A 25,756-nucleotide genomic window follows, 5' to 3' on the forward strand; every position below is an offset into this window, starting at 1 on the left:
GAGACACAATGCCGTCAACCAAACATCCAGGGGCTTCTGACCTCGAAATACTCAACGAGCCCGACTGGACGCGAACACATAGTCACCGTGTTGGGACTCGAGGTCGTGATGCTCGGTTCATGGGCGTAACCCACAGAGGGGATGAGTATCATGATGAGCTTGAGGAAGTAGATGAAAAAATCCAAGAGCTACGTGAGAAAGTAGCCAGGGGAGAACTGGTCACCGTTCGTGACATTATGATCGACCAAAAGGTTTTATAACCACACTCAGCTTTATGTCATGCTAGCACCGGGTTAACCTTGTTGGCATTTAATTGGGGCTAATTATAGGCAGGATTTCCATTTGGAACGGCCTGAGGTGCACCCTGACTACTGGCGATATGTTCTCCATACCACAGAGAGCTTCATTAAGTATGGCCAACCATGGCCTATAAACCGGAAGACGGAGTCCGAGGAAAAGGGAAAGGTGACTGAGGCAGGCAAAAGAGAGCCAGAGAAAGAGAAGTCAAAACCCACATCGGAAGAAGAGGCTCTCTTAGAGTTCTTACGGCATGAACAACAGCACCGTTCGTCTATGCAGGTTAATGATGGGAAGGGGAGCTGTCCAATTCGTGATGAGACTCCTGAGAAAATCGATGAAGCGGATCAGTTTTCTCCAGACAATTGGATTCCTCGTAGTGACAAATTGATACGCCTGACAGGCAAGCATCCGATGAATGCGGAACCCGACCTCACTACTCTTTTTGAGGCTGGAATTATTACTCCTTCCCCCATTCATTATGTCCGCAACCACGGAGCCGTTCCACATCTACTATGGGAGAACCATGAACTAGAGGTTACTACTGACAAACATGTGATTTATTCGATGGATAACCTTAAGCTGTCCTTCGAAAGTGTTAATATACCCGTCTTCCTGGCCTGTGACGGGAGTCGCAGAAAAGAACTGAATATGATCAAAAGAACTCGAGCGTTCAATTTCACCGGTGCCTCTGCGAGTTGTTCGTACTGGAAGGGAGTTCTCCTTCGCGATGTTCTATTGGACGCAGGGGTTGAAAATCTTATGAAGAAGAAACCCAACGAAAGGCTATGGGTAAACTATGAGGGAGCAGACGAACTTAGTGAAGGCAAGTATGCCACCTGTGTCCCACTTGAATACGTCATGGATCCTATCAATGATTTGATGCTTGCGTACGAAATGAATGATCATCCCATTCCACCGGATCATGGTTACCCTCTGCGATTAATACTCCCTGGTTGGGTGGGAGCACGATCTATCAAGTGGCTGGCCAAAGTATGGATAACTGAAAATGAGAATGATAGCCATTATCATATCTACGACAATAGGCAGCTTCCAAGTTTTATAACGAACACGGAATCTGAGATAGCACAATTGATGTACCATCATCCTAGCACTATACGTAACGAGCAGATGCTGAATTCTATCATCGTGAAACCAGCTCAGGGTGAACAAATTGACCTAGTTGACGTCAAAAAGGGAACGATGTATAGGGTCATGGGGTTTGCCTACAGTGGAAGCGGAGACGAGATTGATAAGGTAGAGATTAGTCTAAACGGTGGAGAGACTTGGCTGTACTGTTCTCGCAAAGTGAGCCCCGTTCCCTCTTCTTTTATAGATATCAACAGCTAATATTCATAATCAAATAGTACCCGGATAAGCCAATTCGACATGGCAAAAAGTTCTGGACCTGGTTGCACTGGCATATCGACTTAGACATAACTAAGCTTATCCGTGCTCAAAGCATCCTAGTTCGAGCATTTGATTCACACAAGAACACGCAACCTCGAGAGCCAGTGTGGAATATCGCAGGGTGAGCAAAGCAAATGACCCTTCAGAAGACTTTGCTTCGTTTATTGTCATATATATTGACAGCTTGACAGAATGATGAACAATTGTTGGTATGAAGTGAAGCCGGAGATATTTGATAACCCAGAAAATGAAGAAACTTATCTTCTCTTCCGGCACCCTGTTGACGCAGGGAGTGGGACGAGTGGCTGGAGAAAACCGTCCACAGAGGAGCAGATGGAAGAGATTAAACGCAATGCGAGTTCGCCTGAGAAACAATTTACTCGACAAGAGATTGAAAAACATCATACGGAGACTGACTGTTGGATCGTTGTAAATGGTAATGTGTATGATGCCACGAAAGTCCTCAGCTGGCACCCAGGTGGTAAAGGAGCAATCATGGCTCATGCTGGGATTGTGCATTGGGATACGACGGAGGAATTCGGCAGCATACATGACAATTATGCCCAAGATAAGCTCAAGGGTATTTCCCCTCCCAAAGATCGAGGTGTGTATTCCTAGGACTCGCTTCTAATGGCATATAGAATGCATTCTAGGGAAGGTCACGCAGAAAGCAATGGATCATATGATGAAAGACACGGAACAGAAGAAAAATGAACGGCTGAAGTTGAGAGATAGAGACTCTAAGGTTGCCTTAGATAATCATAGGTATGACCCATCACACACCTACGTCGGGACCATTTATATTAATAGTCAACCTTTAGGTGGGTTCAAGCCAGGCTTGTCTCGAAAAAGGCCCTCTCTGCAGATACTAGGAGGTATACGTTTAAGCTTCCATCTCAAGCTACAGAGCTTGGTCTAGAAACTGGTCAGCACGTCCAAGTTGGGTTCCATTTCAAGGATAGCCTTGTTGTTCGCCCCTATACCCCTGTCCATCCTATCTTAAATGAGGAGTATGATGGGACATTTGACCTGGTTGTAAAGACGTACTTCCCAAATAAAGACCAGCCAGGTGGTACAATGAGCAACATCCTTGACTGTCTCCGCGACGGTGAAGAAGTTGAAGTTAAGGGCCCGTCAGGCGAAATAAGGTATCACGGTAACGGCTGTTTCAGTGTCGATGGCAAAGAGTATAATTTCGACAACGTCTCCCTCATACTGGGCGGATCTGGGGTCACTCCTGGCTACCAGGTGATCACAAAAATCCTGAGAAACGGCAATGACAAGACGAAGATTAGAGTCATAGATGGAAATAAGACGGAAAATGATATCCTGCTACGACAAGATCTAGATGAGTTCTCTCAGAAACATGGAGATCAATTTGAAATCGTGCACGTCCTTTCTAATCCCAGCAGCGACTGGAAGGGGCTAAAAGGTCATGTCAACGACGACATCATCAGGAAGCATTCTTTTGAACCAGGTAAGAAGAACGTCGCTCTGCTCTGCGGGCCGCCTGCAATGATACAGAAAGCTGTGTTGCCTGCTTTGACGAAATGGGGGTATAAAGAGGATGAGAATCTGTTTGGATTCTAGGCTTGTTGCTCGACATAGGATAACCATGCTCTCAGGACCTGCATAACATCCAACTTCTGTGCAAGTGAGGTATTATTATATAGTTTCTCGGTTTTGGCAATATAACTATTGAGAAGGTATAATGACATAGCTATCAATATCAACGTTAAAATCATCCGAGTAACCGCCAGTATGGCTTTATTCTGGCTTGACTACTGATTCTTGAGAATCAGCTAGTTGGCCTGACTTCTCGTAGGCAGGTGGTCACACGAATTACTAGCGGAAGCCCCTGAGCTGCCCTGGAAACTAGCAGGGCAGTTAATCCCCTAGAACTCACTGGCGTGGAAACGGAAACATGGAGCGAACGACTTGGGGTTCCGAGTTTTCAGGAAGCGCTGTTGGGGACGCACGTAGCAGATGTAGTCCATTAGTAGCTAGCTAGCAGCCACTGGCCTTGTGATTAACATCGGGATAGTTATTCGAAACATGTCAGTATCCTCTTCATGAGTTGGTTGACGGTGTTTTTGCTGTTCTGCGATCTCCGTCGCACCTACGGCTCTTGGAAACCATGTCACGTGTTGCATATCCCCCCTAACTAGTTATAATAGTTAGCTAACAAGTCCTTCAGGGCAAAGAGACATCGTGACATCGCCGGCCAGTGAATTGCATGTTTGGATAACGGCGAGGTGTGATACTCAGCCCCGGTTTCGATCTCGCCGAGTCTATCCTGTACCTTGCACAAGGCGGGCTTCGCCATCACGATCGATGCGGCTCACGCGACCACCATGAGGCTGCCCCGGTACTTCTACAGGAGGCTGCGCCGGCTCCCGGTCGCCATGGCCTTAGTGGCCATTCTATGGAGCTTTGCTGAAGTTCTCTGGGTCGAGCAGGCTCTCGTCTACCAGCTCCAGTCTGAGCCTAGTTCGCTGGGAGACGAGAAGATATACATCACTGGGATACATTGGAACAACGAAAAAATACTGCGGGAAGCATGGATACCTGCCCTTGTTGAATTGGTCCAGGCCATCGGTCGAGATAACGTCTTTGTCAGTCTTCATGAAAGCGGTAGCTGGGACGACTCAAAGGGCCAGCTACGTTATCTGGACGCAGTGCTTGCTCAAAATAATATCCCGAGAAGAATACTGCTCAATGATACAACGCATCTCGATGAAATTAGCAAGCCCCCTGCTAGCTCGGGCTGGATTGAAACTCCGACTGGCCAGACCGAGCTGCGTCGGATACCATATCTCGCCAACTTGCGCAACTCAGTCATGGAACCGCTGTATGAATTGAAGGAGGCTGGCATTGTTTTTGACAAAGTTCTATTCTTGAATGATGTGGTGTTTAATGTGAGGATCTCTCCTCATATATCCGTTTCTTACCTACTAACGTACCTATAGACTTTGGATATCCGCAGACTGCTATCAACTAGAGGAGGTAGATTTGCAGCAGCATGTTCTCTTGACTTCTCAAAACCTCCAAAATTCTACGACACATTTGCTCTTCGGGATTCTGAAGGCCACGACCAGCTCATGCAAACATGGCCTTACTTTAGATCCCGGGTATCCCGACGGGCGATCAAGTATAGCGAACCTATCCCTGTAAAGAGTTGCTGGAATGGAGCAGGTTAGTGATTTTATCACCCAATGTAACAGTGTCTTGTGTGAAATCCAAGCTAACACTGCATTATTCAGTGGCGATGGACTCTTCTCCATTTTACCAGGATCCTCCATTGAAATTCAGAGGTATCTCCGATGGCCTTGCAAAGTCACACCTTGAAGGATCGGAATGCTGTTTGATTCACGCAGATAACCCCTTGTCAGACAACAAGGGTGTATGGCTAAACCCAAACGTGCGGGTGGGATACAATATCCCTGCGTATACTGCAGTTAACCCAGAGAAAATGTCATGGCTTTCGACCTCTTCTATTCTTAGCGGTCTATGGAAAAACCGGATCTTGCGATGGTTCACGACTCCATGGTTCACAGAGTATACAGTTCGGAAACGACTATCCCAGTACCAAAGAGAAGGCCCTGGAGACACGGAGGCTGGCTCCTTCTGCCTTATTAATGAAATGCAAGTTCTTGTAGCCAACGGCTGGGCTCACCGATAGAAATCCGATATTAGAGACGGTAGCAGTATGCATCTAGACGGGAGGTGGTTGGTTTTGTCTTAACATTTTTCGCATTTAGGGCAGCATTTATACCCTGGAACCATGCTCAGCACCCTGCCCCGTTAATCAGGACTAGGCACGGAGGAGGGAGGAGTTTTGTTTGAATTACAGGCCAAAATAGAGGTTTAGAGCAAAGTCGATTTCAGGCACCATTTTTCATTTGGTGTGATTTCGTTTATTTTTATGATTTATTTTTTTTTTTCCCCTGTTGGTAAGGGTAACTATGGATAACTAGTTAAGGAGGCGCGCCAGACCTAGTGGTGGAACAAGCGGATGCGCTGCTCAACAAAGACAATTCCAAGCTTCTCAGCAGTTTCGAACACTGGGCCGTCGTTCTGGCTGCCGCTCGGTGCGGCCATGTACTTGACGCCGGATCGGGCGGCGCGGAAAACATTGTCAATGAATGGGAACTACAGTTATACTCGTTAGCTTTTGGTTCAAAACACGCAGAAAGGAAAGAGGGGCATACGAAAGCGTCAGAAGAGATGGCGACTTCAGTAAGCTTCTGCAGCCATGCCTCGCGCTCCTCCGAGGTAAAAGGAGCGGGAACCTCCTCAAACACACGCTCATAATCCGCCTTCTCGACGTCGGAGCGTGGTATCTGGCCGGAGCACAGCATATCAATTGCATTGCTCTTGTCTGCCCGCTTGACGCCAGCCTTCCATTTGATACCAAGGGTTCGCTCGTGGAATCTCATCCACCAGTTATCCGTCTTGTCGCCCGCCAGACGGGTGCAGTGAATTCGGCTCTGCTGGCCCGCGCCTAGACCAACTACTTGTCCATTGACGGCATAGCAGACGGAGTTGGACTGCGTGTATTTCAACGCAATTGTTGCAACGGTCAGGTCTCTTAGTGCTCCCTCGGGTAGTGAGCTCATGTCCTTGGGCGTAACGATCTTGTTGAATGTGGTCTTTGGGGAGATGTTGGCATCATTTCGGCGCTGGGAGAGCTGTACACCGTAGACAGATCGGGTCTCTTCGTCGGGGGGAGTGTAGTTCTCGTCCATCTGCAGGACAAGGTATTTGCCGCCCTTCTTCTTGGACAGAATCTCAAGGGCCTCGGGGGAGTATCCGGCGGCAATCACGCCGTCTGATACCTCACGAGAGATGATCTTTGCGGTAGGAACGTCAACCACATCCGACAGGGCAATGACATCTCCGAAGCTGGACATCCGGTCAGCACCTCGTGCACGAGCATATGCCTGTGCCAGACCTGATTCATTAATCCCCTGGATGTCATCGACCATGTATGCCTGTTTCTCCTTCTCATTCAGGGGTACTCCAATGGCAGCTCCCGCAGGCGAGACGTGTTTAAAGCTAGCTGCAGCAGGGTATCCAAGGGCCTGCTTCAACTCCTTGACCAGTGGCCAGGCATTCAAGCAGTCAAGCAAGTTGATGTATCCGGGTGCTCCGTTCAATACCTTAAACGGGAGTTTGCCATTCCTCATAAAGGCAGATGCAGGGGCCTGGTGGGGGTTGGCTCCGTAACGCAGCTGGATATACTGTGACCCCTCACCAGCATACTTCTTCCTGAAAAACCCAGAGATGGCCTCGTCGTAGTCAGCCGTATGCTCGAATGCCTTCAGAGCATACAACTTTCGAGTTTCCTCGGTCACGCCGCCGCTGGCCAGCTCCTTCAAAAAGTTGGTATAGTCCGAAGGATCGCTTAGAATAGTCACGCGAGCATGGTTCTTTGCTGCTGCACGCAACAGAGTCACTCCTCCAATGTCAATCTCCTCCACTGCACCTTCAACGGTCACATCGGGCTTTGCGACAGTGTCCTTGAAAGGGTACAGGTTGCACACGACGAAGTCCACCTTCGCAATCTTCTGGTTGGCAAGGTCTTGCTTGTCGGATTCGATGTCGCGTGCCAGGATACCACCATGAACAGCTGGGTGGAGGGTCTTCACACGGCCACCCAGCATCTCTGGGGCTTTCGTTATCGACGAAACGTCACTGCCAACAGCCCCAGTGTCAGATAAGGCTTTTTTTTCACCTTCCATTTTCACCAGATTTAGACTCACTCAACGGCAATGCCAGCATCTCTGATCATCTTAGCTGTGCCTCCAGAAGCTACAATACGGACATTCTGCTCGACAAGGCCCTTGGCCAGGTCCAGCAGACCCGTCTTGTCGTATACAGATAGAATAGCTATGCGTGGAGCCAAAGTTGTGACTCTTAATTAGCTACATGTGCAAACCCGATCTGTCTCCTCGCCTTGTCGTAACGGGGAAGAGGACTTACCTGACTTTTGCTCTGCCATTGTAACGAAGGACGCGAAGATGGCCTTTCAATTGACTGGAACAGAAGAAGAGAGGAAGAGAGAAAAAAACCCTGGGATGGGATGATCTGACGAGATGTCGACGACCCCGCTAATATGCGCGCTTATTCCGCGAAGTTCTAAGTTTATTTTAGGTTTAAACAACTCGCAATTTGAATATCTTGGCGCGTAGTCGCTCCTCCGATTGGTGGCTCGGAGCCCCACACACAATGTCAATAACAACATCCCACTTGGAGTTATCGCAAATATAGCAATGCTGTTATGGATTGCTTGTACTGTACTTATAGCAGGGTGTGAAGCAAGCTTATTATTAGGCTACTGCTTATTATATATCATTGGTGCTGAACAATTTAAACGAGAGTATCGGTGAGGAGAAAACATCTGAAAACCTTGAGTGGGAAGGAGTGTGGCCATATTTATCACCAGCATGGGCACTTGTCCGTGGCATGTCTGGTGACAGGAAATAAGATATACCAGGTGGCATACTATCGACGTCACTAATGGTTGAAAACGCCTCCAAGGTTCTCCCAGCCTGTTTGTGATGGCCCCCATCGCCCACTCCAGGATTTGTGGTACATTGCATTGTTGGTCCCAAGCCCGAAGATATCCAAACGGCCACTTGCCCAGGAGCAGGTTGATGGGCCACTGCTGAAAACACCGCCAAGGGCTTCCCATCCACCCCATCGTGAGCCATCCCACCATTTGTGATACATCTGATTATCAGTCCCTGTGCCGAAAATATCTAGACGGTTTGCACCCCAAGCAACGGCAGATGGAGGGCTACTCAAAACACCTCCAAGATCCTCCCATCCTAGCTGAGATGGGCCCCAGGCTTGTCCGTCCCACCACTTATGGAAAAGTCCGTTGTTTGTTCCGATACCGAATATGTCGAGACGGTTCTCAGACCAAGAGACCACAACAGGATAGCTGTTGAATACTCCGCCAAGTGCCTCCCAGCCAGAAGCTGAAGGACCCCATCTGGATCCATCCCACCATTTGTGATACATTTGGTTGTCAGTTCCGATTCCAAATAGGTCAATTCGGTTAGCTCCCCAAGAGACAGCCGCAGGCTTGCTGACGAACACACCCCCGAGGTTTTCCCAACCGGTCTGAGAAGGCCCCCAGGCTCGTCCGTTCCACGATTTATGATAGCAAGCATTGTCTGTTCCAAGTCCAAAGATGTCAAGGCGGTTTTCTCCCCATGAAATGGCAGTTGGCTCACTGCTGAATACTCCACCAAGGGCTTCATATCCAGTCTGTGAAGGGCCCCAGGCTTGTCCGTCCCAGTATTTATGGTACATTTGGTTATCGGTTCCGAGTCCGAATATGTCAGTTCTATTCTCACCCCAGGAGACGGAAGTTGGCTCGGCAGAGAAAACACCGCCTAAATATTCCCATCCAGTGGTAGATGGACCCCAGGCGCCGTTCCACCATTTATGATATAAACCATTGTTCGTCCCAAGGCCGAAGACATCAATTCTTCCTGACGACCAAGAGATGGCTGAAGCAGCAATCTGGTTCAGTAGTGGGAGAGCGTTCTCCGCAGCCTTTCCAAGACGCATCTTGATGGCTCTTTGCTATGACTCGTATACCCTTTCTGGATAGTTGGTAGTTATCTAAGATAATGTCAGAGCTCACTCCAAGGACACTAGCTCATTAAGGTAGTATTAGGGTAGGGGATGAACTTGCTGGCAGGTGTATAAAGGTAATGCAGTCTCCCCTCAGGAGCTTGAAGCCTAGGAAAGGGATAACCTCAGTTGCGGGCAGCGATTGCAGTATTTAAGCCCCGCTGTGCTCCCTCGTTACAAGGAGGACTGGCCAGGTTGGTAATCTCAGGGTTACTTTTCAACTTTTCAGCCATCTTTCCCAAGGTGAGACTACGCCAGGGATACTCCCTGTGCTGCCCGACAGATGCCTGAGGAGCCTTTGGATCCGGGGTCTAAGACGATAGGTTCATGTCTCTAGCCGTCTTCTTGCAGTTCATTCCTATCTGGCTTGGGATTTATCGCTTATTATCCCCTAAACGAGTGATTGCTGCTGGCGCAACGTGCCTGAAGTCAAACTGAACGGTATAGCCGATGCATATATAGCGCAATGTGAGGGTATATATGCATTACAAGTCCATATGATATTGTCATCATCTAGATTTTTGAAATCCGCCTAGGCCCTCCTGTCTCCTGTCGGCAAATCTATCTTCTCCGGGTATCACAAAACTCATGCCACCCTGCTGCATGGAGAGGCTATTTTCTAGTGAGTAAATTGCTCACTAGGTGTTCTTTAGAAAAGTATATGTTTTCAATTGGAGCAGTATTTCCAAAATGAAGGCAGGTTTCCGCGGGGAATTCTAACAAGTTATGTGACCCACAATCTTACCACTACCTCAAATAACTATTTTACCCTGCGGTTATAAAACTGGTATAACAACAAGAAACCCAGCTTGAGCTCCAGCCTGACACCAAGACACTCAGCACTAAGTACGAGTAAAACATGTTCAACTTCGGGTAGCCCTTACCCGCTGGGTTATTGGTAACAAAGAAAGGGGTGATGGCCACCATGCCATGATCTACAGACACCATGTTCGCCCAAGCTGCAGCTGCTACGCTCACATATTACCAAATGCCAACGATAAGCTGGTCGTACCGTGGAAGTACCCCGTTCACCCGTTCTTTTTATTTCCCCGCTATTTGAATAACGGCCAACTGAATGTGATTATTCAACTCTTTAGCGAAACACATCAAATCAGAGATGCCTTTCCACCCCCGTCCCTGGCTACAGGCTGGAGAATGGATGGATGGGAGCATGTTATTTAGAGTGAGAATGACATAAAGTAAAAGGTAATTTGATTCCCTGGACTCGAAGGCCGAGTCTAATTGAAAGTAGTGCATATATTTCCCAGGACCTGGAAAGCATAATATCATCGTAACTCATCCATTATTACAGGGGGTACCGAGCATACAGTCTCCTTATAAGCCAGGGCTGAACTCAATTATACTCTTTCAACCCCTCCTTTGATGTAACTATTTGTACTTGCACCCTCTCTAAAGGAGTCACAGCATCACAATACCGCCCAGAATCAAAACACAGGATATATCAGCTGCTGTGGGACCTTGGACCGTCAGCTGAAGTCACATCACCTTCACAGTCCCTGGAAGCGAAGAGATGGAAGTACTCGGAGGGTTTGCTCGGCCTGCATGCACCCAATGGCTCTTAGCTCACGTCGCATCATGGTTGATGAGTCTGGTGTTGCCGTGGGAAAGTAAACAACAAGACTGTGGTTATCTGCGAGTCTTTCAAATGAGGGTATGCCCAAGTGTGGCCTGCGCCGGCGATCATCCGCGTAGTTAGCGACTTTATATGTCGATTGCATAAACCAAACCAAGGGCAATGCGTTAGGCTTAGGTTGGATCCCGAACTCCCCGAATGTGAGCCATTCATGCGTGCAGTGTCAATCTGCCGCTGCCGGGAATATCGGAAGGGATGCAGCTGTATACTTAAGCAAATCCGCGAAGCGAGAGGTACAAGATTTCCCATCTCACATGGCCAATCAGCCTGTAAACTCTGGCTGGCACGGTTCAGCTAATCTGTGCTTCCTGGTCGATAAATGGTGGTGCAAATTTTCCATAATTTCTAACACCGAGTGTACGCCAGTTATATGGGTACTATCTTCATTTTCAAAATGATATCGTGTATTGTTCCTCGGGCTAAGTAGGGTCTCGGGACGACTTGGGCTGTTTTCACTGCATCTTAACCTCCTGTGTTATTTACCCAGGGTCAGGAGGTTTGGCCCTTCATAGGATTATCACTCGACCTAGTATACAGAAAGCATACAACCTTACGATGAAGGCGTATTATGAATATGTTTTGAGTGATGTTATCGTCAGAGAGACCCGGAGCATGTCGCCTGATGGGGCTTCAGCCGTCGATTGATTCCATCATGCTGCGGTCCAAAAAATAAAATAAAAATAAAAATTATCCATGTTTATAAGACGCAGCAGTCCTCCTACAGCAAATTCATTGTCAGTATAAAACAACGAAATGGGCTTTCCTGAGTGGCTTCAATGCCTGCTGCTGTGTTATAATAGGGATCCGCCGATGTGCCAGTGCCAGTGCCAGTGCCCATTGCCAGGATGAGATCACCCACTATGCCGGAGGGCACCTGGACGAAATTGCCCAGTAGTTATCCTTCTGCCGGCCATCTTAATTCCAGCCGTCTTCGGGTCTGAATCAGCAACATCGACATCAACAATTGACATCAACATCGACGTCGTCGACATGGTCAGAGTCTCTTCTCGAGTGTTATTCAAGCTTAATTTTATTTATAGCGCGCCAAGACCGATCAAGCGCGAAGCCTCGAGCGCCCGAAGGATCTCCAAGCCTCGCAGGGCCTTTGGCTGGCGATCGTTTGGGCGCTTGAAACCAGGAAAAGAGCAGAAAAGAAAACACCACGAAGCCATCAGTGTGTGAGTGGGCGCGATACAGAGAGCAAAGGCTGCGGACTATTCCATTCGTTGTGTCGGAGTTGGCATCTTCGCTCTGACTCGTTATATGACTACATACCAACCGCCTCCCTAACAACCGGACCAGGCAGCGACAAAAGTCCCGAAGCTGAATCTTGAATTCGTAATACGAATAGACAAAAGACCTGAACGCTGGCGACTCCTGCGACGAACTGGAGATATAGAAGTACGCGTCACGCTGGGAATGATGCGCTGAAGCGAGATTATTTATCTCCTTCTCCTCCCTACCGGATCTCCTGCCTCGCTCGCTCTCCCGAAGCAGCCGGCTCAATTCCCAGAAACATGGCTGCAGCACATAACTCGACGCCGGAGACCCTCACGGCGCCCCTCATGGCAGGCGAACGGTCTTCTCCTTCTCCTTCGCCTTCGCCTTCTCCCTCGTTGGGTTCGGTTCACCCGCCGTGGAGTCGACCGCATACCGGTTTAGGCAGAGACAGGAGACGGAGCTCTCTATTTGGCATGCCTTCCGCTACGTCAGATCCAACAGGCTTCCGTGATAGGGCGATCGACCGGATTGGACGATCATACCAGCGGGTATCGGAAACATTTGGAAAGATGACCATACTACAGAAGATAGGGACTGTATTTGCTGGCCTTGGTGTGATTGCCCTTGGGTTAGGATTCATGGCCGTTACGGGTCAGATATTCGCATGGTTGGGCCCTGTTGCGAAAGATTGGGAGAATGCACCCCTGGCCTACTTTATATTGTGGCTTTGTACATTCTTGATGTCCTTTCCTCCAATGGTGGGGTGGTCGACGGTTGGAACAGTGTCCGGCTTCATATTCGGTGTATGGAAGGGGTACGTATATGCTCGTTTTACTGCTATTTTCCGAGGACAGTTCGTTGATCTAACACTGTTATTGTTATTACTTAATAGATGGGCGATATATGCATCTGCCACCGTTATTGGGTCAACATGCTCGTTTTATGTCTCGCGTACCGTCTTGTCCAAGTTTGTACAAAGACTTATGAAGCATGACAAACGATTCGCTGCTTTGTCGTTGACCCTTAAGTATGATGGCTTAAAGCTATTATGCATGATTCGTTTATGTCCCTTGCCGTACTCACTATGCAACGGTGCAGTCTCGACTTTCCCAACCGTGAGTCCGCTCATGTACGGCCTTGCAACGGCCATCATCTCACCAAAGTTTCTTGTCCCGACCTTTATCGGAAGCAGGCTCAGAATATTGTCCGAGGATGGGGGAGAAATGAGTGCCGGCTCCAAGGCAGTCAACATTATTAGTATTCTTGTGAGCGTTGCAGCCGGTGTCTTCACAGGCTGGTACATCTACAAACGGTATGTGTTTCATATTTTTGTTCTCTTCAGCAAATCCAACTATTGCTAATAATTCCGCGGTTATTAGCACTCTTGCCCGTGCTAAACAGCTTGAGGCTGAGGAGCGCGCCAACCTCCGTGGTCCAACCCCCAATAATCGACCAACGACTGCTTCGCCAGGTGGGTTTGCCGATGATCCAAATTCTAGCTCCCTCGCAAGAGATGAAGAAGAGGCAGTTGGTTTCGACGATGCTGTAGCCATCGACATTGATGATGATAATGTTGCACTCGATCCAAGTTATCACGACTTTACGGACAACGAGTCGGATATCTTTGCTGATGGAGACGGGGATGATAAAGACGAGACGTATAAGCTGCACCGCCATGTGGACCCGAGATAGAAACCGATGGCCTCTTGTTGCTTCTCATGAAATGATATCGTTAACTTGTATATGCCTTGAATATTTCTATGGTGGTTTGGCTACTGGTGTATAGATTCGACAGGAGTTACTAGGTAGAGTTGGATACTTAACTTATAGCCGGGTGGATTGGGGGTAATAAATCTTTGCATGTAAATCAACCTCCACCAGGGTCACTGATCCCATCGGTGCCATTCTGTCGATGTCTGTCTTCACGGCGCCGTTGATGTCTTCATGATCGCATAGAAAAAGTGACATTGATAAAGAGGTTAGAATTAAGGTTTCTCCACCATGGACGACGTCGACCTTTTTTCTCGCCGCAAATCCACGAACCGCTACATCGCAACACCAAAGCCGCTCTATGCCCCTGGCACCGCACCATGGACGACGCTCTGCATGTTCAGGATACTGATGCAGATGGGCAGGATAAGGATGTGCCGGCTGAACCTGCAGAGAGCATGGAAACAGCATCCGTGGCCGCATTGCCACTCGCATCAGGGGAGGACATGGCAGCCGGCGCAGATATCGCACCAAGGGGAAAAGAAGGGAGCCAGGACTCGAATGCATCAGACAGCAAGACTTCGTCGCTGTCATCTTCGATTCCTCCATCATTATCTAGTTCTACCGGCCTCAGTGAGCTATCGAAGGAAACCGGGCTCGGGGGAGGTGAAGGAGACGGCCATGATGCGCCTCCCAGTGGATCGACACCCTCAACATCAGTATCATCGCAATTACCTTCTGCTTGTTCTCCAGCACCAGATGCGCAGTTAAAACAAGCTGCGCTAGCCTCTTCATCACCCCTTGAGAGGGAGGCGACGGACTATGCTGCTCTATTACACAGGGTCAAGCCGAGGTCTTCCATACCTACACGCATCCCATCAGCCGTGTATGGGCAGCAATGTGTGGAGTCGGCGTATATCTCTAGGTTAAATCCATATTCTCTTCACAAGGGCGAGCAGGAGCTGCTGCAGGACCACTTGTGCCATCTACATGTCACCGCATACCTCAATATTCGGAACGGTATATTACGTCTATGGTCACGCAACCCGATGCTCAGCGTCACCGAAGACGAGGCGCTAGGATGTGCAAAGGATTCTCGATGGATGCCTCTCGCGTCAGTTGCGTATAACTGGCTTGTCCGAAACGGGTATATAAATTTCGGATGTATCGATATACCTAAATGCCCATCTGTTCAGAAACGTGGGCGCCGGAAAGACGGTCCTACAATTGTGATAGTAGGAGCCGGTATGGCTGGGTTGGGGTGCGCCAGGCAGCTACAGGGGCTTTTTCAACATTACTATGGCGACTCGGTAGCTCCCAAGATAATCCTACTTGAAGGCCGGAAACGAATAGGCGGCAGAATATACTCTCATCCTCTACAGAGCTTAGAGGCGAATGAATTGCCCCAGGGACTTCGCCCTACCGCAGAAATGGGAGCACATATTATCGTTGGGTTTGACCATGGTAACCCGTTAGATCCAATCATACGCGCCCAGCTTGCGCTGCGCTACCATCTGCTCCGTGATATTTCAACAATCTATGACACAAATGGGCTCCCAGTCGATGAAATGAGAGATTCAATGACCGAAAAGCTGTATAATGATATATTGGATAGATCAGGGACATATCGTCATAAATCGGTCGTCACACCTACAGCCGAAGGAGATAGAGAGCTAATTGACTCTGGTAGAGACACATCTGCTGATGATGGGGTAACAATAAGAGAGTATGAGGATGCAGCAGCTTCCGGGATCACGGGGACACTGTTACCAGCCGCAAGACTACGACGAGGTGTTGGGCACAAGACGACCGATATCAAACCAGCAGCTGGACCAGCTCTTTCCGAGCTTCAGCCTACAAAAGAGCATTCTGCCGCTACGACCTGTCAAGCTATGGGCTGGAAGTTACGCCACGATGTTTCCCCTGCTGATTCTTTATCTCTCGATGAAATTGCCAATGCATCCAGCACACAGAATTTAGGCGCAGTGATGGATGACGCAATCAACCAGTACCAGAGGCTTCTCGACCTTACTCCCCAAGATATGAGGTTACTCAACTGGCATTTTGCTAATCTCGAATACGCCAATGCTGCCAGTGTTGGGAAGCTCAGTCTCTCCGGCTGGGATCAAGACATGGGGAATGAGTTTGAAGGAGAACATGCCCAGGTTGTCGGTGGGTACCAACAGTTACCACGAGGACTATGGTCTCTCCCGTCAAAGCTAGATGTTCGTACGAAAAAGATTGTGTCCAAAATATGGTACAACGCTGATTCGACATCGAACGAGAAAACTCGAGTTGAGTGTGAAGATGGAGAATCTATTTATGCTGACAGGGTGGTATTTACGGCTCCTCTTGGTGTATTGAAGAGGTCGTCCGTGGCTTTCAACCCGCCACTTCCAGAATGGAAAACCAATGCGATTAAACGCCTTGGTTTCGGCTTGCTAAACAAAGGTATTCTTGTCTTTAAAGAGCCTTTCTGGGATATGCAAAGAGACATGTTTGGCCTGCTAAGGGAGCCAACGGTTGAAAACAGCATGTCTCAAGATGACTACCGTGCTAATCGGGGGCAATTCTATCTTTTCTGGAACTGCATGGCGACTTGTGGATTGCCCATGCTCATTGCCCTTATGGCAGGAGAATCAGCCCACGAGGCTGAAAATCTATCCGATCAGGAAATCATAAAGGGTGTCACCTCACAGTTGAGGAATATCTTCAAAGACAAGACGGTTCCCGACCCCCTCGAGACTATCGTCACGAGATGGGGGCAGGACAGGTTTGCGCAAGGAAGCTACTCATATGTAGCGGCTGAGGCATTACCCGGCGACTACGATGCAATGGCCAAGTCAATTGGTAATCTATACTTCGCCGGTGAAGCTACTTGTGGAACTCACCCAGCAACTGTCCATGGGGCGTATCTCTCCGGCCTTCGGGCAGCCAGCGAAGTTATTGACTCGTTCCTTGGCCCGATTGACATTCCATCCCCGCTTGTACCAGCAAAGAACAGAGCTTCAAATAATGCATCCATGCCAACGACACCAACCTCTGCTTCTCCGCAGAAGAAACGAAAGATCGTGTCTGATCCTAACGGACCATCCGACGAATCACCCTCTGCGCCTCTTGCACATGCATCTGAAGATGTATTACGAAAAGCATACGATGAAGCTATGTGGGCAGCTATAATTTCTGAGTTAGGCCCTGCAGAACCTCGGCCTCGCAAACTTGCGCTGAACCCTTTCCTCCTATACCAGAAAGACTACTGGTATATTTGCAAGACCGAATGCGACAATGCCAAGATCAAAGCTACAGGAAAAGAAAACGCAAAGGCTCCCCGGGATGAAATCCGACAAGCGCTTGGCCAAATGTGGCGTGATGCAAGCGATGAGATCAAGAAGCCCTATCTAGATCAGATGGAGGTACATCGAAAAACGAATGAAGAGGACTTTGCAAAGTGGAAAGATAGGATAGTCGAATGGGAACGACGAACATATGAGATCAAGGATAAATGGTGTGCTGAGAATCCGTTTGAGATTTTTGCACAAAATATGCGGGATAACTTCCCTGCTAATGGCATACAGGATGGCAGGCAGAAGGCGAGGAGGTTGTGATGAATAGATGCAGCATTCCTTCTCTTGCTGTACATACATTTCCGGCCTTTTCAGCTAGTCAGCATTATGGGAGTTTTTATACCGTGGGGAAAACATATAGGAGTTACGAGCCTGGACATGGGGGAACATGCACGGATGGAAACTGGGCGGCGGAGCGTTTGATTTCTTTGACCAAGTGTACATTATCTGTTTATTTATTCTCCAAGTATTAATCAAATAATACGGAGCATTACCATTGATATAATTATGAATTCGTTGGGAGGATGGACAGTAACACAGATACTACGTGCTGTATTGAAGAGTCCAGGTATTTTTTACCGATGCAAAAGGCTCATTGGTGGGATGGAAAATGCAAAATTTTGAATAACACAAGCATCTGTCTATAAAGAGCAGGGATATCTACATAAGTGTGAAATCTAAAGGAAATGTATCAATGCAATCATGTCATGAGCGCTTCAACGCAGAAAAGCACATTTAAAGCTGGGGGTTGGTATCTTCTTTGATAGCAGCTTCATGGGCAGCAGCAGGCTCTGCTTCACTCTCGAGTTCGGAGATGTACTTCTCAGCCTCAAGAGCGGCAATACAACCAGAACCTAAAAAGATTACATGTTAGCAATGGTTCTCTTTTATAATGATAAAAATTAGTTGCTGAACAAGTGAGAATGCGTACCTGCACTGGTAATGGCCTGTCGGTATCGCTTGTCCTGGACGTCACCGGCAGCAAAGACACCGGGTACGCTGGTGAAGCTGGTTCCGGGCTTGGTAGCAATGTATCCCTCAGAATCACACTCAACCTGGTCCTTGACGATCTTGGTGGCGGGCTCGTGGCCGACAGCGTAGAAGAGGCCGTTAGCAGGAACAACCTCCTCGGCGCCAGTAACGACGTTCTTGATCTTCAAGTGGGTCATCAGACCGCCATCAGCGGCTTCACCGGTAATCTCGGTGGCAACAGTGTTAAACTTGACCTCGACCTTAGCGTGGTTGAGGAGACGAGTAGCCATGGTCTTGGAGGCTCTGAGATGATCCTTGCGGACGAGGACGGTGACGCTGCTGCCGTACTTGGTCAAGAACATGGCCTCCTCGGCGGCAGAGTCACCACCACCAATGACGAAGAGTGGCTTGTTACGGAAGATTGGGACGGCACCATCGCAGACAGCACAGGCACTGACACCGTTTTGCCAGTACTTCTCCTCACCGGCCAGGTTCAGACGCTTAGCGTTGGCACCGGTAGCCATGATGATGGCATCGGCAGTGCGGGTAGGAGGGGCATCAGGGCCGTCAGCGTACTCCTTCCAGATCTTGAATGGGCGAGACGAGAGGTCAACTCTGGAGATGGTCTCGGTGATAATCTCAGTGCCGAATCGGGCAGACTGCTTGCGCATGTTGTCCATGAGCTCTGGGCCGGTGATGCCCTCGGGGAAACCCGGGAAGTTCTCGACCTCGGTGGTGGTGGTGAGCTGACCGCCGGCAGCGGTGCCACCAGCAAGCATACCCTCGTACATAACCGGCTTCAACTCAGCTCTGGAGAGGTAGATGGCGGCGGTGTGGGCGGCAGGGCCGGAGCCGATGACTGTTGTTCGTTCATTAGTCCCATCCCGATTAAATTTCTATAAGCTGGGAAGAGGCGGGGGGTTGTCTCCGAGCCCACTTACTGACGACCTTGGAGTGAGCCATTCTGCTTGATATTGGAGTTTTAAACGCGGAGGAAGGGTGGGAGGCGGATGTTCGCTGCTGGACGGAGGTTACGGCGGCCAAAGAGAGTCCAACGCTAGATTGGACTGAAGTGAAGGGGAATCTGCGAAAGAATGAGGGAAACAGGGTGGCGGTGGTGCTTTTAAAGGCTCTGCGAGCAGCGAGAAGACGAAGCGGTGGCCGCAGGGTTTGCGCGGTGGAGACGGCGAGAGGCAATCTGGACGCTGGCGAAGAAGACCGGGGCAGACGCTAGCCGGGCAGGCTGACATTTGCGCTTCCGTAACCAGCGGCCGGCGAGCGCAATCGATGCTGTTGTTGACGGTCTTGAGTCTGCTGGAGCTCGCGGTCTTAGAAATTCGAACGTTCGAAATTACCAATCAAGCGAAAAAGAAACGCCGGATATTCTCGCAGGTCACGTGATATGGGTTTCAGCCCCTTGCAGATGGGGCGAGTAGGGGGCGATAGGGGGAAACATGATTATCTGAGACCAGCGAGGGAGGGAGCGACGGCGATGGCAATGTGATTGGCAGGCTACAGGCCAATAGGGGCCTCGGGAGTGCGAGAAAGACTGCGGCGGGCCGAGGCGAGGTGCCAATCGGGGCCTGCCAAAATTGCTGTGAGTATTCTGTATGGCTGGAGAGATGCATAAATTCGATGAACGCCTCTAATGACAGATCCAGAAAAACTAAAACATGGATGAAACATGCTACAGATACATAGACAGACTCCTGCCCCTCGTTTCCTCCCCATGATTCCTTATCTTTGCTAACCTGACTACCCGGCGGGCGAGATCCACTGCTGAGTAAGTGGCTGCGATCTTGTCTTGTTGTCTAGAACGGCAGATGATCTCGCTGGATTTCAAAGAATACCCAGCCATTTTTTCTTCCTTGGACGGTATGCTTCTATCCCCTCGTATCCATGCTCACCGCCATTAGCCGGGTTCATGGCAGCAGCATTGAAATAATGATGTTGTTTGCCCTGAGTCTGCTGTGGCGGCGGCTGGGGAAGCATTCTGGGGGACGATAGCTCGCCCGGCCGACCTTGGACCGCATATTGCGCGTGGCGTGGAGAGCCCCGGACATTGATATCGTCATCATATTCGTCCTCATAGTATCCTTGCCTAGATTCCCGAGTAATGGGACGGCCGTAGTTGTGGTATGCATCGTTCTCGACCTGCTGCAGGTGCTGAGGCTGTTGCTGCTGCTGCTGCTGCTGCTGCTCGTCATTCGCCGCCTTTGCTGCTCCTGCTACTGGCTCAGCACCGTCGATTTGTGCAACACTGCTGTTATTTTTGCGGTGCCCCAGTTTCCACCATTGCTTTTTCTCAACTTCAACGCTGGGTTCAAACTCCCCATCAAACGATAACGCCGGGATAAGAACATGGTAAGGCGTTGTAATCCCGGCCGGATCTTGGGGCTTGACCTCGCAGTTGAACGTGATATGTAACCCGCCTTCAATATTAATAAAGTGGTGCTGGTCTGGACCGCCCTTGGCTGCCTGTTTGATCTCTCGAATACTGAGATCAGTGCGGCGTCGCACAAATTTGTTTGATAATGAAGAACTGTCGCCGTCTGCGTCGGCGTAGCTCGGGTTTTGTGGTAACTGGGCGTCACTGTATGTCTGCTCTGGTAACTGGTTTACACTGTCCCTTCGCAATCGTGGCTCATCATAGCTCATACGCTGGGTAAACTGATCCTTCGGGATGGGATGACTTATCTGCGGACGCTGAGCTTTAAGGGACAGCCGCCGCATAAGGCCATTAGCAGGTCTGTCACCGCGAGACATAGAAAGTGTTCTCCCTAGCCTTCCGGGACGCATATCGGCAGAAGATGCCGGAGAAGCCGGGGAAGTGGGTTCTGGCGGGGGTGTAGCGGGAGGAGTGCATCCTACCGACGGCCCGTTAGTAACTAGAGGTGCTTACTTTTATCTTTTTATAAGGGTCTATAGCGACCAGCGAATAACAACATACCTGGAGTGTATTCTCTGATAGAGCACCAGTTTCTTCGGGGTAGCAGTCGTTTGTTATTTCGCGGCCGTCCTTCAACATCATGCCAAAACATTGCTCGCATATCCTCAACTGTTTTGAGGTCCAAGGTATGTACCTTGTTGCGCTTGTTGAGGGTATCGGTCATGATTTCTGAGAGGGGAGCGTCCACTATTGGGGAAGATATTACATTTGGCATGTATCTGTAGTCCTTGTCCTTGGGTATCTGTAGGCTGGGGTCTGAGTAGAACTGTCCAACAGCCGCAAGGTTGGCTCCGCCCCTGGAACGAAAAGAAAAATTAGTATAGACAGTTTCTCATAACATGACGAACAAGGGATAAGTGACGCATACCCTAATATTATCACTCTCATCGATTTCTCAGCCGCAAGTTCTTGCAAATCTTCTATCAACCATTTCCGTTCAAGTTTGTGTTGTTTTGAAGTCCACTGATCGTCCATCTTCTCTGAAGTGTTTTCAATCTTAGTGCTTGCGTTGCGGAAGACACCGTTCCTCCCAAGAGCCTTTGCAGGGCCTTTGAGAACTCCCTCAATCAACGACTATTTCAACTGTTAGAATTATTCAGCCAGGCGAGAATTTAATGTGGTCCTTACAAGTCTCGGGAAAGCAACCGGAACTCCAACCAGTACCAGTAAATGTTTCATTTCTCCCTTCACAATCTGTTGGTGACATCGATCCCAGATAAGGTCATAACTCTCATCAATCATAATATCCATTTTCTGTGTCATGAAATTAGTATTGATACTGCTGGTAATTCGAGACAACGGGCATCTTCTCTTACCGATCGTTCAGTGCGGCAATCAATTGCCAAAAGACCTATTCTTTCACCCAAGTTCATGAGCAGATTTCTGCTCTTTTGCCGGATATATGGTCCTTCGGCCGATCCAAGAAGCCAGCTTGGTTCGTGCTCCTCCGTCTCCTCAATTGCAGTCTGATGCTGGAAGAGCAAGTAATACTTGAATGCAACATTTCCTAGCCCCGAGAAAACAGGGGATTTCATCAATTCATCCGTAAACGAGCCGTAGCCGCTAATAATGTCGTTATCATCCCACATATTAACCATTGGAATTTGAGAGCATGCCATGCCAAACAGGCCCTGCGAAAACCAAGCTGCATAATTCTCAAGGTAGAATTCTTCCAGTTCTCCCTTAATGTCCAGGTTCAGGGGATATTCATGCTTTTCGTTCTTCCCTTTTATTTCGATCCATTTTCGGAAATGGTCAGCTTCCACAGTAATGGCGTTATTGTTGATTTGTGATCCTCCGCCAATCATGACGTGGAATGGACGCGACTGGTGTGCGTTCAGAGCATCCCGCCACATAGGGTCGGGGCCACTGTACTTGTCGGTATCAACGGACATACCAAATCCATTTCCGGTGTGGTATAAAATGTTCATTGCCTGGCCTCTGGCAGGCACCCAGAAACCTACCACGGAGCCATTATTGATACGGTATGCAACATGTTCCTCCTTGTCTCCAAGTTCGATTTCTAGGTTGAATCGCCAGAACGTGGTATCCCTACCAGGGTCTATGTATACCCGGCTAGCCTTGACCACCTTGTATTTCCCAACCATTTCTCCGTCAATCCCTTGGATCCTGGTATCAGGTGGGATTGATACACGACGACTAGCGGCATAGTCAATTTGGCTAGGAGACCGTTCAAATAGGCCTTCCTCGGTTTCGTCATAGCAAAGATCCAGGCCTTCTTCTATATGATCCACAGGCTTGACATAAAGCAAGTTACCGTTTCTACCTATTTTTCCTAGGCCGGCTATGGGGTCAACATATTCTGGTGCTAGAGGTGAATCGTGGTCGCTTGGATCACTGGACGGGGGTGGTGGTATCAGCTCCTTCGGTTGAGAGAATATCCTCAATGTCGGCGGGGTGTCATAGAATGATGCAGAGTCCTGGGTAACGATCATGATAGATCCTCGCCAAATCTCTCGCTCACAGGGGCCATTTGGCAGATCTACTAATTCCTTGGTTGTGCCTGTGAATCGAAGGAGAGGCCCACACTTTAGATATAGAGGCGGGTTAAATGGCGTGTTTTCTGGGCCGCACAAGTTAGCACTCATAAAAAGAACGAAAAGATGGAATCACCCGCATCCTGAAAACATACTCTTGAGTGTGACTCTAGGTAAACCGCTCTCGACTCCTCTGTGGGCATTTCTAGTTCCCCTGGTCCCCCGTCCTCTCCAATCCCTGTCCATATCCGGTACCCGGAGGTCAAAATCGGTCAAACATAACCGTCCAACTACTGCATGCATCCATTCAGATACTGGCGGGGGTGTCGGCGGAGGAACCGCAAAGGAAACAGAAGCGTGCTTCTGCTTGCTCGGGCCATTCTTCGTATCTTCAGCCTGAGAAGCTTCTGAATCGATTGCTCCTGAGCAAGTTTCTCCAGCGGGCGGTTCAAACAGTTCTCGTGTTTGCTGTATTTGGTTGTCCTTCGGCAGTGGAGCTCCTGGAAGCTGGCCATGATGATTATCCGGGATTTTTGCGGGCTGATTCAAAGAAGTGGGTGAATCATAACCCGGCGGAGGATGAGTTCTCTCATACTCGAATCCACCCGCTTGAGCATCGGAGACCTGGTCTGGGTCTGGCTTTTTCAGTTCCATCTGGGCGCTTTCACGGATCTTGTCCTTTTGCTTGGTGCTTAGACTCCTCAGTAAGCCAGCTTCCTCAATATTTGAAGGTTTGAACGCATTCTCCTTATTCCTAGCACTCTCTGGAGCAAGATGGGGTTTACCGCCTGCATCACGGCTGATGGTCTTGCCTTGGAGACCTGCCCGAGCTTCTCTCAGTAGCATCTCAGCCTCCTCGACTCTTGCGCGCTTTTCTTCCTTGCTTATATCATTTAGCGTGAGCTCAAGTTTTTTCAACGGCGAGCGTGCTGGTGCCCATTCCTTTGCTGTCTTCTTCTGTCTCGGGGCCATCTGCGAGTTTTGGCGCATCACAGGTGAGGCTTCGACACTGGCTTGTGAATGTGGCGGTGAGTTTATATCTGGTGATGCCGGATTTTGCTGTATCGACGGTGATTGCGAGTTTGCTTTCTGGTATGTGCTAATAGGGCTCATAGGTGGGTTCATAAGGGGGCTCTGTGCTCCGTTGGGCGAGACTGACTCGTACGGTAATTCATCTTGCCCACGCTCTTTGGCTCGGTGTGCAAATGACATAGATTGGGAAGGTTGGCCTCGAGAGTTTACTGGTGTATCATAATCATCTTGGGCCTGCGGCTGGTCTGGATAGCCACTCTGATGCATTGTCCCGTTTCTCCTCTGGATTGGGCTGTAGTTCTGGGATTCATCATACGGTCTTGATGCTCTTCTGGAAGGCATTGTGCGGTGAGTGCTGTGAGATGTTGCTCTTCGGTGAAAGGTTTCAGTTCAATGCCTCCAGCAACATAGTATCTTCAACATTAACCACGCCTTGGGCGTTGCGAGGGGGGAGGAGAGAAAGGTCGGTCTGGCGGAACGGGCAACTGATAGTCCATGCAGGTTAGCTGATAGACACTCTTTCGAAGGCAATATTTATCAGTGAGAAAGTCAGAGGCTCACCTTATCCCGCAGTATGATATCGCTAGCCTGCCAGCGTCCTGAGAAGCAGCTCTGGCGTGTTTTGCAGCAGTTGTGCTCCTCCAGAGTGACAAACGGGAGCGGTTGTTTGTTAGATCTGCCAGAAAACTAGCAGTTAGCAGTCAACTAACTCGTTAGTTACCGAGCTAACCTTGGTGACGGCAGGCCGGGGACGTACCTGTGGTGAAGGAGACGCCAGCTAAGGACTCCAATGGGCAGACGGACGATTCAACAGCACAACGGCGAACAGCAGGATGGTGACAGCTGAGTTGCCTCGTCAATCGAGAGAAAAAGGCGATGCGAAGGGTGGTGGCCACGACGTCGGCGGTGCGACAGGCCTTGCGGTGGCTGGCTGCGCTTCCACGTCATTGGGCGCCCGGCCTCGACTCCCTGCATACACAGCATCCGCCGGCCAGGGATGGCTGGCAGTGCGCAAATGATGGTGCAGTTCGCATGTTAACACTCCAGGCGGGCGGTTGTCATTGCCGTTGTATAGTCGGAGAAATCGTGCCTGCGCGGGCGTTGAAGGCGAGATCCACGGTTGAACAACGGCTTTGCCGGCTTTTCAAAGCTTGGTCGCTGGTCGTTTTGCCACTTAGCAGGCTTCTATATCTACAGGACTACGCTGCAGCGACCCAGGACTACGCGGTTGTCGAGCAGCTGAGTGCTGTAGGACGATATCGAGTGTCTTCAACAGTCACCTTGGCCAGCTGATGCAGCAGGTTGGAGGCTAAACGGGCCAATGCGAGCCGCCTTGTTTCATACTTTGCATGCGATAACTACATGATAAACGTCATGCAGCAACAAGCCTTTTGTTGTCGATTAAAGCACTATTATTGGTCGAGTAAGCTAGGTTATATGTATCGAGTCGAGTTGAATGTACATTGAATCGCATAGCAGGTTCAGAAAGGGTCTTTGAAACTCGAATGCTCCCTAGAAG

General features: G+C 49.4%; 9 protein-coding genes across 9 annotated transcripts; 5 read left to right on the top strand and 4 right to left on the bottom strand.

The window, feature by feature from the left end:
• Positions 1–8: 8 nt before the first annotated feature.
• TRV_06659 (uncharacterized protein) lies at positions 9–1,647 on the top strand (the record flags this gene model as incomplete). Its single annotated transcript, XM_003019269.1, has 2 exons — positions 9–224; positions 334–1,647. The coding sequence occupies 2 exons, from the start codon at positions 9–11 to the stop codon at positions 1,645–1,647; spliced, it is 1,530 nt and encodes a 509-aa protein (XP_003019315.1).
• Positions 1,648–1,899: 252 nt separating this feature from the next.
• TRV_06660 (uncharacterized protein) lies at positions 1,900–3,297 on the top strand (the record flags this gene model as incomplete). The annotated part of the gene is made up of 3 exons (XM_003019270.1): positions 1,900–2,311; positions 2,349–2,472; positions 2,529–3,297. The coding sequence occupies 3 exons, from the start codon at positions 1,900–1,902 to the stop codon at positions 3,295–3,297; spliced, it is 1,305 nt and encodes a 434-aa protein (XP_003019316.1).
• An 815-nt stretch (positions 3,298–4,112) lies between these two features.
• TRV_06661 (uncharacterized protein) lies at positions 4,113–5,389 on the top strand (the record flags this gene model as incomplete). Its single annotated transcript, XM_003019271.1, has 3 exons — positions 4,113–4,625; positions 4,677–4,902; positions 4,971–5,389. The coding sequence occupies 3 exons, from the start codon at positions 4,113–4,115 to the stop codon at positions 5,387–5,389; spliced, it is 1,158 nt and encodes a 385-aa protein (XP_003019317.1).
• Positions 5,390–5,703: 314 nt separating this feature from the next.
• On the bottom strand, positions 5,704–7,711 carry TRV_06662 (uncharacterized protein; the record flags this gene model as incomplete). The annotated part of the gene is made up of 4 exons (XM_003019272.1): positions 5,704–5,859; positions 5,919–7,404; positions 7,473–7,599; positions 7,693–7,711. The coding sequence occupies 4 exons, from the start codon at positions 7,709–7,711 to the stop codon at positions 5,704–5,706; spliced, it is 1,788 nt and encodes a 595-aa protein (XP_003019318.1).
• A 515-nt stretch (positions 7,712–8,226) lies between these two features.
• TRV_06663 (uncharacterized protein) lies at positions 8,227–9,291 on the bottom strand (the record flags this gene model as incomplete). The annotated part of the gene is made up of 1 exon (XM_003019273.1): positions 8,227–9,291. The coding sequence occupies one exon, from the start codon at positions 9,289–9,291 to the stop codon at positions 8,227–8,229; it is 1,065 nt and encodes a 354-aa protein (XP_003019319.1).
• A 3,237-nt stretch (positions 9,292–12,528) lies between these two features.
• TRV_06664 (uncharacterized protein) lies at positions 12,529–13,924 on the top strand (the record flags this gene model as incomplete). The annotated part of the gene is made up of 2 exons (XM_003019274.1): positions 12,529–13,544; positions 13,612–13,924. 2 exons carry the CDS (start codon positions 12,529–12,531, stop codon positions 13,922–13,924), a joined length of 1,329 nt encoding a protein of 442 aa, XP_003019320.1.
• Positions 13,925–14,322: 398 nt separating this feature from the next.
• On the top strand, positions 14,323–17,547 carry TRV_06665 (uncharacterized protein; the record flags this gene model as incomplete). Its single annotated transcript, XM_003019275.1, has 1 exon — positions 14,323–17,547. The coding sequence occupies one exon, from the start codon at positions 14,323–14,325 to the stop codon at positions 17,545–17,547; it is 3,225 nt and encodes a 1,074-aa protein (XP_003019321.1).
• A 474-nt stretch (positions 17,548–18,021) lies between these two features.
• TRV_06666 (uncharacterized protein) lies at positions 18,022–19,221 on the bottom strand (the record flags this gene model as incomplete). Its single annotated transcript, XM_003019276.1, has 3 exons — positions 18,022–18,140; positions 18,218–19,117; positions 19,200–19,221. 3 exons carry the CDS (start codon positions 19,219–19,221, stop codon positions 18,022–18,024), a joined length of 1,041 nt encoding a protein of 346 aa, XP_003019322.1.
• An 876-nt stretch (positions 19,222–20,097) lies between these two features.
• On the bottom strand, positions 20,098–24,579 carry TRV_06667 (uncharacterized protein; the record flags this gene model as incomplete). Its single annotated transcript, XM_003019277.1, has 6 exons — positions 20,098–21,038; positions 21,209–21,504; positions 21,576–21,781; positions 21,836–21,961; positions 22,024–23,231; positions 23,361–24,579. The coding sequence occupies 6 exons, from the start codon at positions 24,577–24,579 to the stop codon at positions 20,098–20,100; spliced, it is 3,996 nt and encodes a 1,331-aa protein (XP_003019323.1).
• Between the last annotated feature and the right edge of the window lie 1,177 nt (positions 24,580–25,756).

Source organism: Trichophyton verrucosum (assembly GCF_000151505.1).
Source record: "Trichophyton verrucosum HKI 0517 chromosome Unknown contig00767_1.f1.exp, whole genome shotgun sequence".
NCBI lineage: Eukaryota > Fungi > Ascomycota > Eurotiomycetes > Onygenales > Arthrodermataceae > Trichophyton > Trichophyton verrucosum.